At 36.0% G+C, this 13,306-nt stretch overlaps 1 protein-coding gene across 1 annotated transcript in view; it reads left to right on the plus strand.

The window, feature by feature from the left end:
* COL21A1 (collagen type XXI alpha 1 chain) overlaps positions 1-12,455 on the plus strand; it is a 119,169-nt gene extending 106,714 nt beyond the window's left edge. Inside the window, exons 25-30 of the mRNA XM_048078060.2 lie at positions 1,966-1,998; positions 5,868-6,014; positions 6,109-6,163; positions 6,456-6,656; positions 8,352-8,429; positions 9,156-12,455. Of these exons, the coding sequence (XP_047934017.1) occupies positions 1,966-1,998; positions 5,868-6,014; positions 6,109-6,163; positions 6,456-6,656; positions 8,352-8,429; positions 9,156-9,343 (702 nt within the window). The 3' untranslated portion in view covers positions 9,344-12,455. The remainder of the gene's footprint in view (positions 1-1,965; positions 1,999-5,867; positions 6,015-6,108; positions 6,164-6,455; positions 6,657-8,351; positions 8,430-9,155) is intronic.
* The last annotated feature ends 851 nt before the right edge of the window (positions 12,456-13,306 follow it).

Genomic DNA, 13,306 nt, shown 5'->3' on the forward strand with positions numbered 1-13,306 from the left:
ACAAATACAACACAAGTAGAGAAGATGTGCATAGGGAAGGACAAGAGGAAATGGACATGAGTTGCAATGCAGGAAATTCCAACTTGATCAATGGGAAAAACATTTTGCTGCAAGGGTGGGTCAGACACTGGAACAGGCTGCTTACACAGGTTGTGGCAGAACCTGGCTGGACACAGCATTGAGCAGCCTGCTCTAGCTAGATCCACTCTGAAAAGGAGGTTGAAATCCTGGAGCCCACGTTTCTGTGGCTCAGGGATATTATATCTTGGGAAACAGTCTGGAAGTTCATTTTCCTGTGTTATTTTATGAAAGAGTTCATTATGGAAAATTTTCATTAAACTGTTACAAGTAATATAAAACAGATAACAGCACAAAGTGGCCTTTGTGAAAAGTTGTAAGAGTGATGCTTGTGATGTTAAGATTTTGTGTATACCATGCTGCACTTTCACGCAGTTTATTACCCCCAATAGTATACTGAGAGTCATTATTGACATCTTCTGTGCACATAAATTACAGATGTTTCCTGTTTCAGCTGCAAATCAGTGAGATCCTATTATTTCTCTTTTCTTTCAATTCTGAGCCAATGTATTCTGATTGTGTCATAGTTGGCTATCTTGTTATACCACAGAAAATAACTGTTAGTATTTATAAATGCTTGTAAACTACATAATCTATGTCATGTCCAAACAGAGAAGTATTTGTCAGAGGTACGTATCTAAAACTAGACTTGGAAGGAAGTCACCGTTGTTTTTTCAGAATTACGACATTGATACAGCTGTCTGTCTAGCAAGAAGGAGCTGATTCCAGTGGAGCATGGGCAGGAGGTCTAGATTGTATTTTAGCTTGGTTTTATCACTCTCAGGGGTATGTAGCTTGACAGGAGCCTGGTAGTAAAGCTAAGCAAAAATTTTAAAAAAGAAATAGTTTAAACTAAAAGGCCAGTGACTGTTTTTAACCAAAAGTAATGTCATACTCTGACATTCTACAAATTAAACTTTCTGGGCTTTACCTTTGCAAATAATAGACCCATTTCCATGAGTCATTTATTATTTTAATTATAAGGTGAAACAAACAAACAAACCAAAACAAAACACTTTTTTTCAGATAGAATGATACAGCTGAGTAGCTGTTGCTTGCTTTATTTTATTTTATTTTATTTTATTTGGAGAAAGCTGAAAAAATAATACAGGGCTAGTGTAAAATTGTTTCCCATGCTTATCTAGTTTGGCCAGCAACCAAAGAATCAGTCATTCAAATACTTTGTTAGACAGTACTAGGTCCTTCCAAGGTTTCTAAAGCCCCCAGGGCTCCTCCAAGATATAATACAGATTCGCTTGTCCATCAGCAAAGTGAAAAAACCTGTGCTAAGCTGCCAGCTTGCCTGGCATTTAATGATCAATAACACCATTGAACCATTTGGTAGAAATGGCACTACAACCATTTGCCAACATGCAAAATCTGGCTTACAAACTCAGTTGGTATTTCGAAGGCTCTGAGCTTGATTTCTCTCTTGTAAGACGGTATGAAGCATGCACAAAATAAAGTTTCCTTTTGCTAGAGCACAAAACTTTATTTCTTTTGTCTTTTGTAGAGTAAATAAGATTTTGTCTATATACGCTACTTCTACACTAATAATATGTAGATAATATATGCTACTTCTACACTAATACTTCTACACATAATATATATGCTATTTCTACACATGGTATATATTATGTATGATATAATCCCAAGTTACCCTTTTGGGATATGGTATTAAAGTATTACTGAAGTGTTGGTCCACCATGATATAAATTTTTAATTCTTATATACAATTTGTTTTTTATACAAATAGAAATCAATCTTTAAAAATTAACATTTGTGATTAATTATTGAAAGCAAAGGAAAAAAAAATGTTTTTTTATTCCAAGTAACTTGGCTCAACTTGCTTCTTTTTTTTTTTTTTTTTTTTATTAATCCCCCAAGGGAATAGAAGGATTAAGTGGAGAACAAGGAGAGGTATGTATTTTGTAATGACAGAGTATTATAAAATTATTCTATTTGTTTCTGCAAATTGTGTTCTGTAAAACATATATTTAAAGTCTTATTTCCATACTCACATGCATAAGCAATAGAAGAGAAATTATTTGAAAATATCAGAGAATAGAACAGAAATAAGTATTAGTTAAAAGACAACAGATAGCAAAATGCATATTTCATGAAATGCAAAATTAAGAAAAAGCCAAATATACCTTTAAGAGAATAAAAAAAATCAGAAAAGGAGCTGGTTGAAGAAGGCAAATAGTAGAAGAAAAAAAAGCTAACTTTTGGAAATTTAGAAGTCACAAAATACTGGGTCAAAATGATCCTTCTTTTTCAGTATTTTACCTTCAGCATCAGCCAATGCAAAAATACGGAGCACAATACATAATGAAGATCCTTCCTCTTATGTTGCTTCGCTCATTTTACCAGTCAACAAATTCGGGGCATTTAAGCTGTAGATCCAAACTGTTGCATTTAATGTCAATCAGAAATTTGTGTAAAACCTTTTGAACTGTGATGATACCCTGACTGTACTTTTAGCTTCCCTAAAAGTCTGTGACAAGGGCTTCCACATCTGAACTATTTATCTGTGCATTTCAAACTTGACCAGTGAGATTTCTTTGTGTGCCTTTATTTCAATAAAAGGAATTGTGAAGCATATAAAAATATTTTAATTTATTTTTTAGAGGATTCTGTCTTTGAGACTGACTCAGAAAATGCAAGGCAGACTTCTTTCTTTCTACTACCATGTTTACACAGGAATGATTTCCAACTCAGCCTGAAACTTGAGGGGCATATCCTGAAGCCCACTTGGACTTGTCTGGCAGAAACTAAATCTGTTGCTCTCTGGGTTATTTTTAGAAGTCACATCTCTTTTTCTTATCTAGTTCTTTTTGACTATTGTAGATATATTTATGGTCGGACCTTTCAGTATTTGTTTTGCACATTGTTTTGAGTGTTGGTATTTAAAAGATTAACTTTGTTAGTTGTTTTTGATTCATATTTAGTGAAATCAGAGTGCATGCTGTCTTGTTAATATCATCTTGCTCCAGCTTTACCTAGAGATGTCTTTGTTCAACCCTTTTTTGTTAAAGTAGTGTTGCATATCAATAATTGGACATATTCTTCAAAGCTCATGTGCAATCAAATATTTAAATTGTCCTGTATGCTACTGTGGTTCTACAAAATACTTAAAATTACAGTTTTGCTTATAGGTGCTTTACTGAATTGTAGCCAAAATTGCTAAGGTGTTACTTGTGTACCACTGAAGTAGCCTCTACATGTTTTAAATCATGGTAAAATTTTGACAAATCCTTTCAATAATATTCTTACTGTACATTAAGATACAGTGATGTCATGGTGTTTACTTATCAAACCTATAAAACTAGTTTATTTTCTGTTTTTATAAAATATTTTGTCATTTGTTACAGTCTGATTTAATAAAAAGTTTCTTCAGGCTGTAATTCTCAGCATTTACTAAGCTTTCTTCCTTTTTATTGATTTTCTTTGCCAATAGCAAGGGTCGATAAACAAGGCCACACATGAGATGTGGCTGAACATTACAAAACCATGATGCACTGCAGAAAATGTTCCCTCAGCAGTTTCATTTGCTTTTTGGCAGCTTTTTTCCCATGATGTTTTTTCTACAATAGATGCGATTTTCACAATACTTCACTGGTTCTTAATGCTTTCTAGCTCTTTTAACATTTAATTCCAAATAAATCAACTTGCAAGTCAGATGTCTCTGTGTAAACATAACCCATAGCTGTAAAAGTAATTGAAATTAAAACAAACAACTTCTGGCTACATGAACAACATTATTTTCAGATCCCAACACGTACAGCTTCTGGTATAGCCACAGGCAGCTACATGCGCTCCATATGTTTATCCCTGAGCCTTGCTGGCCTTGTGAGGGTATTTTTAAAATAGCTGTTAAGTGTAAAAACATTTGGAATTGTGTAATAGAAATGAACAAGTACCAATCTATCTGGTGGTAACTAGAATATCAAATCTCTGTGACTATAATATTCAAGTTGACAGTAACAAGAAAGTAAAATACAGCTACCCTGGAAAAAGACAGTTCTGAATTAGCGTATAACTTCTGTAAAGGGAGGAGGATATAGACTGCTGTTCAATTCATGCTTGGTATCTTACTGGTGGAGCATCTTCCCAGGAGTCTCTTAGGCATTTTACTGACATCTGTCGCATTTTACTCATTTGTCTGGTTATTAAGAGGAAAAACTGCCCGCTTTCTTTTAATGCCTTTTTTTTTTTTTTGAGTGGGTCTTGTAAAACTAATGGAAGCAAAATATCTGCCTCCCCCAAAACAAACAAACAAACAAAAAAACACCCTAAGAATGTTTAAAATGCACAGATAACCAGTCACTTGAGTAAGTTTTTCTGTTATGGCTTCTCACAGTAGGGTTGCGCTGCCCCAGTGGCATCAAATTTTATTTACAGCAAAGCTAAATGACTTAATGGAAGAACTTAGTTAACATGAACAGACAGCGGTCCTTTTGCGATGCCAGGTATGCAGTTCTGAGTACTTTCTCTTTCAGTAACTTGTTTTCCTCAGCTAGGTATCAGTAACCATGTCATGGTTTTGAGATATAAACCATCTAAACGTAGCAAGGTGAAATTCCTGTCTGTTAGCTCCGTGCATAAAAATGAGTAAGCAGACACCAAATTTGAACCTAGCTACCTGTAGTAATTCATTTGGAGAACTCTGGGCATTGTTACTAATCCATACCAATCCAGAAAGCTTTGAGTGAACCATATATATTTCTGATGTAAAGTGTTTTGATAAGTGCTATATAGAAGGATATAAAGTAATTTAAAAACATAATTTAAGAATCAGCATAAGTCTGTGAAGACTATATGCCTAAGTACTTCTTAAACTTGCATTGTTTGCTCCAGTAAGTTTGTTTGTCATATATAGTGATTCTGCTGCCTTGTTTCCGTAATTCCATCAAAATAGTTGGAAAATGGGAAAGAAAAAGTTAAACTTACTGGTAACACTATGCAGAAGCTGTGAAAAAATGGAAGGAAAAAACTCATCAGGGAGTAAAGACAGTTTACTAACTTTAATCTTGGGCATGTACCAAATTACATTCTACTGAAGTTTTGTTGGCTTCAGCGTAGGGAAAGAGCTCCACAGGAACTATTGCAGTAGGTAATCTCATACACAGAAGAACCATTGCTTTGATAAAGATACATACACTATTATTTTAACATTTTCCAGTGAAGCAAATGGACTACAGCTATCAATCATACAGAGTAAATGAAGTTTAAAAAAATAAAAAGCACCACCAACAAAACAACAAAAAACCCTAACTGAAATCAAACTATTTTTTCTTCTGTCTTATACGCTACAGACGTAGGGTAAAAGTCTTGATTGTTACAGTACATGGGAGGTTTGCCAAGAACTTCAATGGTGCCAGAATTTCACTTGTAATTTTTCCAGCCTTCTAAGAAGGATGTTAATGTACTGTAATGAATTATTCACTTTTTCATGAGAAATTAACTAAGTATTTTCTTCTATATGTTAATAATGAAGAGATTTTTGTTTTATATCAATTAGTCAGTCAAATAAGTCTCTTTAAGATGGAAATGTAGGTCCTTGGTAAATTATTGTACTGAAACAGTTGTTAAAGAATCTGAAAGCTTAATACATTTTAGTGAAATGGATCTAATCAGTATCAAATTAATTTTCAATGACAACTTGATTATATTAATTTTATGAAGATTGTCAGTGAAGATTTTCTCAGAATGTGTTTGCTTGGTGCTACATAGCTTCCAAATGGCATGTAAAGATATGATTGGCTTTTCATTGGTTCTCATTCCAGAAAGGTGAGAAAGGAGATCCAGGCATTCGAGGCATCAATGGACAAAAGGGAGAATCCGGTATCCAGGGTTTGGTTGGACCTCCTGGTGTCAGAGGTCAGCCAGGAGACAGAGGGCCCCCAGGACCACCTGGATCAGATGGAAAGCCTGTATGTATGGGACCTCATACTTGTCATTTTGAGTACCTTAGAACCCCAAACTTACATGCTCTCTGTTTTTATAACTCTTCTCTGTTCAATTTAGGCACGAGAATTTTCAGAAGAATTTATTCGACAGGTGTGTTCAGATGTACTGAGAAGTAAGTTTGAAATGCTCTTTCCTTGTTTAAAGTACTGAAGAAATTTCCTTGTAATTATAAAGATGCTTTCTTGAAAGCAAGATCAGTATTTTGTTCTGATTTATCACTGGTTTTCATACAGCTGTAGAAACACATTTCCACACCACAGACTCCATACTTTAGCATCTTGTTTCCTAAAGGTACCATATTGCATAAAGAGAGGAAGCTGGTTTTGTTTTACTGGGTGGATGGAAACGTTTTTATCTTTTACTGTTACAACACTTTAAGCAATTTTTTGTTTGAATTCTCACAGCCCAGTTGCCTGCTATTCTTCAGAGTGGAAGGCTGCAAAACTGCAACCACTGTCAGTCCCAAAGCGCTTCCCCAGGACTTCCAGGGCCACCAGGTCCGAGAGGCCCCGAAGGTCCAAGAGGATTTCCTGGTTTGCCAGGAAATGATGGTATTCCAGGTCTGACAGGCGTCCCGGGTCGCCCTGGGGCTCGTGGGACAAGAGGTAATGTGTGCATGTGTTGTAGTTTCACACAGCCATTCACTCCCCCTGCCAGTGGGATGGCAGAGATAATCGGGAGGAAAAAAAAAAAAAGTAAAAGCTTGTGGGTTGTGATAAAGACAGTTTAATAGGACAGAAAAGGAAGAGAAGTAATAATCATGATGGTGATGATAATAGAATGTACAAAGCAAGTGATGCACAATGCAGTTGCTCACCACCTGCTGACTAATGCCCAACCATCCTCGAGCGGCAGTTCCTCCCACCCCCGCCAGCCACCCCATTTTAATTGTTCCGCGTGATGCCACATGGTGTGGGACATCCCTTTGGTCAGCCTGGGTCAGCTGTCCTGAATGTGTCTCCTCCCAGCTCCTGGTGCACCCCCAGCCTCCTCGCTGGCAGGGCAGCACCAGGGGCTGGCTCTGTGTGAGCACTGCTCGGCAGCAACTAATGTTGTCAGCATTATTCCCATCCTAAATCCAAAGCACAGCGCCATACCAGCTACTACGAGGAAAATTAACTCTATCCTAGCTGAAACCAGGACAGCATGTCACCATGCTAATGGCCTTTATGACTTTGTTTTCTGCTTCCAGTTTTGAATGGGACTAGTGCAGTGGAGTAAGGGAATAGCTGGGTTTGTATCACAAAGTGTAATTGAGCAAAGGTTTCTTTGCTTTTGAAGTATGCATGTCAGAAGAAGAGAAAACACAAGAATGCAAATAGGTAACTAGTGTTCAGTTCTGTTGTACTTTCCCTTGATCTTTTTACAGAGATTTTTGTTTCCTTTATAGTCTCCTGTAGATATTTTAAACTGCATTTAGATTTTCTTTCTTTTAGATCAGATATGTTTAGACATGAGCTTCAGTGTATTTTCCATGTTTTCTAGTTTGTTTTCTTCCAAATTTCTTTGTTTCAGCTGTTTTAAAATCTGTGTTTATTCACTGATTATTTACTGTCTGCTACCTGTAGGCTGATTTTTGGTATATGACACCTTTATACCCCTCTTACTCCTGTTTTTTTCTCTCCTTTTTTCTTTTCATCTCATAAGGATTTTTATTCCTTTCTTTATGCTTTTGTTGAAAATTCAGGTTTCTTTTTAATAATACTAGTGAAGCTAAGGATTATACTTTTAGGTATCTCAGCCATACAAGCAGTCCAACTGATTTCTGTGGGTTTATTTACAGACTTAAAGTTAAATATAAAGTTAAATAAGGGAAAAATAGATATCTATGTTTATGAAGCAATTGGATTCATTGGGCTGTACTGGTATAAGAGAGCACAGATTTTGTCCCTCTCAGAGAGTACTTCTTTGGTAAAAAATTTAATTCTGCAGTGCACTGTAGAAGATTACCTATGTAGTGTGTATTCCACAGAGACTGTGGTGAATAATTTACACTTTCTTCATGCAACTTGTTAAAAACTTTGCCAATGAAAAGGCAATACAGTTAACAAATTTCTTAAATTCTCATCATCTATTCACTCAATTCACAGTGGCCACCTGCTTATTAGGTGCTAAATTGGCTCTTAATTTAGTGGAAGTGAGGATAATCAAGAATTCAGGTACACCATACAAGTTACAAGGAAATGAATATTTACATCCCTTTTTTTATTCAATAAATATTATCAAATGTTGACTTTCTGGTTGTTCTGATGAAAATATTCTTAGTGTGCAAAGATATACATGAATTTGCTAATCCACAGGGCTGCCAGGGAAAAATGGTGCAAAAGGCAATCAAGGAATTGGGGTTCCTGGGATCCAAGGCCCCCCGGGACCTCCAGGTGAGAGATGGCTTATTTGTGCAGATTCAGTGCATGCTATTTATTAAATTAAAAAAAAAAGTTTATACAAATATCAATATAGTTAAGAAAAATGTGAACAGTTTTTGTACACTTTAATTACCATATATCTTTTATGGCTGGAGCCTATCTCATGCATGCCTTTTAAATTGTCATACAACACATTATTTAATATAAGGCACATCTTGTAGAGATTGGTATCTGAGATTCCCTTTTATAAACAGACAGGTCTTGAAATCAGACATTATCTGAAAACTGAGCCTTTATATAATCATGTGACTTGTAACCATTGCTTAGAGAAGGAAAGTATTCTTCCAACATGCAAAGTTGAGTATTTGGAAGAGAATTTAGAGCCTGATCCAAAGCTAGAGAAATAAATAAAAATCAGAGGACTCTGATTCATGCCCCAGTAATTCCAGATTATATGATAAAGTATAAGCATACCAAAGCAGATTTTCATGTTTCCTTTTAAAAGCTGTTTTTACTTAAAGCTCTCCATGCTTTTTTTATTTTTATTTTAAATCTTAATAAGATAACAGTTTTGCTATACACATATATCAGTAGTTTGTGACAAGAAGTGTCTTTTTCAGAAAATAAAACTTTCTTTGTCTTGGTACTTCAGCAAAGAGCACGGCTTCTGCGTGTCCATACTAGTTTCCATTTTAATAAAAATGTAATATATTTATTTCTTTTATGTGTGTCACTAAGGTCCAGAAGGTCCCCCGGGTATGAGTAAGGAAGGACGTCCTGGAGAGCGTGGGCAGCCTGGTAAAGATGGAGATCGTGGCACACCGGGAATGCCAGGACCAGTCGGACCCCCTGGAATTTGTGACCCATCACTGTGTTTTAGTGTAATTGTGGGGAGAGATCCCTTTAGAAAGGGACCGAACTACTAATTTGTGATATAATAATTTAGAGGAATAGGAATGGTGCTTGTCTTTAATGGTCTTTCAAGTCTCAGGAAGGTGACCAGCAATAATCCCGTAAACAGGAACAAAAGTACCTCTGACATTATAAACATTACAAATAAGGATCCCAAAGGTTATACAATCCTTTACAAAAGGAACTCCAATAATTTTTTATAACTTGCATAAATTAAATCTCAAGTGTTTTTAAAGAGATCATCAGTTTTAATAGGAATAAAATTAACTATAATATTTGGTATTTAGTATTTAAGTGTCCTGTCATAGTCCTGCTGCCACTGAAGTCCTTTGCAAAACAGCTGCAGACTCCACTGGCAGCAGGATTAGGCCTTAAAAGGTATTGGTCAGGTGTAAATTACTGTGAAATTTTTCACATGCAGCCAACAGATACATTATTTGATTTTGAAAGGATGTGGCTGGCTTTAACTTCATATGTGTGTGAATTTCATTGGCTTGTGTACCTTTCATTTGTCATAGCTCCAAGTGTTGTGTGAGCAAAAGCATATATTTGATTTTTATAAATTAAGAGAAATATCTGGACTTGTTATAGAAATAGTATCACCTGTTTGCCATGTAACTCCCTTTTTAAAACCAAGGTGAAATGCAAAGGTAGAACTCCTACTGATTCAAGAAGGGCCAAGGTTTTACTGAAGATGGTACTTTCAGCTACAGAAGGTCAAAAAGGTCCCATGCGGGTGATTCAGTTTATATGAAAATATTTAAAAATAAAATAAAAAGAATGGAATATTGGTGTAGCTGGCTTATAGCTGTATTTTGACAAGAATAATTAATAAAAAAGTTTGCACAACCCCACTGTAACAGTTCTGCATAATTATGGATTAAGTTAGGTACCCTTTGCTGTTTCTCCCCAAGGACTGCAGCTGCCAAATTGAAGAAGTAGGTTTACAAGGAGAAAGGTCTAACTGCTGGCTAACTAGCTGCAATGTTTGCTATGCTGTTTCCTTTTTCATTTTAAGCCAGCTTTGTGTAACTTTCTTTGTATGCTTTGCTAATAAGGTGTATTGCTTGCTTTTACATAAACAGCAAATGCACAGTTCCATGAGAATTTGAAATCCTTTTCTTAAATTAAGGCAGAGTTGTACTGAGCTTATCCAATGCTTTATAAGTGGCTTTTTCTAATGTGTTGTTTTTCTGTTGTCCTACTATCAGATTGGTAATATGCTTGACATTCAAGGTAAAATAAAATTTTGTATAGAACTGGTGGTGGTTTGCTGAGCGATTGAAAGAGTTGCTCGTGTCCTGTGTCACAGAAAAGAGTGATGCCTGCAACACAGGTAGGGACATTTCCACCTTCCAGCTGTGCCGTTTTGTTTGGTGTCCTTCCGTTTTCTCTGGATAAAACACCATCCCCAGGAGCAGAACCTCTCTGCCAGGCTCTTGCTGCATGGTGCCCAGTGGCTGCTGCCTGCCAAGGGCTGCAGCCTGTGAAGGGTGCCTGCAAGAGCTGCAGTGAGTAGCTTAGCCAAGCCACAGCCTTGGTCATACTGGAGTCCAAGCATTAGTCTCTCATAAACCTAGTTTAAAAACCTCCAGGATGATCCTTGAAAGACATCAACTTGAGAAATGAAGCTGTGCATAAAATTTGCTCCCCAAACAAGTGTTCCTTGGCACACACTGTGGGGCTTTGCTCACGTGAGCAAGTATTGACTGAATTTGTGTAAGAATGAATCTAGAAACCTTTTATTCACTTGCATTCAATCTTATGTTCTTTATTTTTGAGAGCTGGAAGCGAAACACATTGCTAGGTCAGGAAGGAATCAGGACCACAGCATGCTTTTTAGAACCTTTCTGAGCTATCCAGTCTGTGTGTTAATTTAAGTCTATGTTTAAGACACCTTTTTCTAGTAAGATGTATGGTTTTGTGACTAGTGAGCCATACCTTTTGGGAGGTGTCCTGGGATGAAGTAAAGACAACAAAAGAGCAAGTCCAAAGGACCTCTGACTGCAGTGAACAGAAGCAGAAAAACAGAATTCCGTGCTTGTAGGAAATCCTAGTGTTTGCTTCTATTGTAATGTAAAACACCACCTGTATGTTCTTCTACCTCAGAAAAATAGTGAAAAAAAAAGGAAATTCTGGAATATTTCACTTTTTTTTCCATTCATCTACACAAAACATTTCCTTCTATATCTAAACACTTCAGTTTTATCAAGTGTAAGAAAAAAATTAACACAATGCATTTGACCAGCAAAAATGTCTTGATTTGTTCAACCAGTCTGATTTTTTGGTAATCTAGGTTATGATTTCATTTATCAAATTCACATACATACCTGATTTCAAAAGCTGCTGGTTTTGTCACCCCGTTAGTCCTATTGGAAGGTTATTTCCAAACTATTCTGACTGAAGATCTTTTTGTACTTTCCAGGCTGCATCTATTAATAGCAATTTTATATAACTTTATTCTTATGCTAGTATTGTCTTTGGCTGGAGTAACTTTTTCTTTTTTCTTTTTTTCTGGCATCTTTTACAAAGCCAGTGTTCCCTTACAGCCTTTTTTCTGCTAGTTTCACGGAGTAAAACTTTAATTCTATATCTGTTTGAAAAGCTCTCCACTGTAAGCTATACAACTGTCATGTAGGTCTTTTGTGTTTATGTAGTACTACCCAGATCTATGACCTCTGCTGTTTTTCTGCTTTTGTTTTTTCTAGCAGGTGAACTCCTACAGGATAAGGTAATTCTCATTGGAGGGGACTGCAGCTTAAAGTAGCTGTGCTTATTAGTTTTTCAGTGTATGAGCTTGTGCTTTGTAGCATTGCATTTCAGAGCTTTATGACTGTCCTAATTCCAAGCTAATCCCTCCTCTGTTCTGATCCTCCTTTCTTTTGTTCTGGTCTTCATTAACATGCTTCTACTTGTTGTGTAAAGGTCAATAAGGAAAACAGTACTGTCAATTCAAAAAAAAAAACAAAACACAAAACAACAACAAAAAACAATTCTTGAAGCAATCCAGTATTTCCCTTTGAATAGCTCCCATTTACTTTATCTCCTTGTTCATTGCATTGTTCCTTTAATTGGAAGCCTGTATATTTTACCTTTGTGTCTATACTAATAAAAGATTGACATTTACTTTTTTTCTACTCCTTCTGGTATCTAACATAGCTCATTCTGACCTAGCGTGAGTATTTCTGTACATTGCTGCATAAAGAGTACAATCTCTTGCCTTTGTTACATCTTCAAAGCAAAATCTCATTTGGAGCTATTTCACTTTGTGTGATAAGATGCTTGACAGGAAAGACTGATTTTCAAAACTTAGTAATTAAGAGGCTTCACTGAATGTAAAAAAAAGCCAGCTTAAATCTCTTGATCTGCAAAAGGAGATTTGAAGCTGAATCCATTTGATTGCCCTACCTGCTGAGCTATTTAGCTTTGAGGTTCAGTATTGCTGTATCTTTGGTATTTTGCTCTAAATTTGAGTTTGCAGAACCTCTTAAATATATCCAAAAAGGGTTTGGCTTTGACAAGTTCTCATTTTCCAAAGGAAATAGTAACTATCTAACCTGTTCAGGTGCCTTTTTCAAAGCCAGTAGCAATGTAGGTTATTTAAAGGAAGAAAAACGCTTTGAAAACCTAATTCTATACAATCAAATAGCCAGAAACTATTACCGAGCATCCTGCATCCCAATGAGAGGCATAAATTACAGCCTAGGAACCTGTGATTTAGACTATTGCTTCTTACAATTCTTACAGAATTTGTCTGGCTTGATAATCTACAATCCTTTAATTTTCTGACTTCATTTGATGTACAGGGATTATAGAATAAAATGTAGATGTATTCAAGGTCATATCTTGATTGGATATTTTAGCTAATAATATGAATATTTTTCCCAGGTCTTCAACTAATCCTGAAGTAAGAGGTTAAACAAGTGGCATAAATTTGAGTAGTAGCAGATTAGTGATCCACAGGAGAGTCTTAAATA

Source organism: Anser cygnoides, chromosome 3, assembly GCF_040182565.1.
Source record: "Anser cygnoides isolate HZ-2024a breed goose chromosome 3, Taihu_goose_T2T_genome, whole genome shotgun sequence".
In the NCBI taxonomy this organism is placed as follows: domain Eukaryota; kingdom Metazoa; phylum Chordata; class Aves; order Anseriformes; family Anatidae; genus Anser; species Anser cygnoides.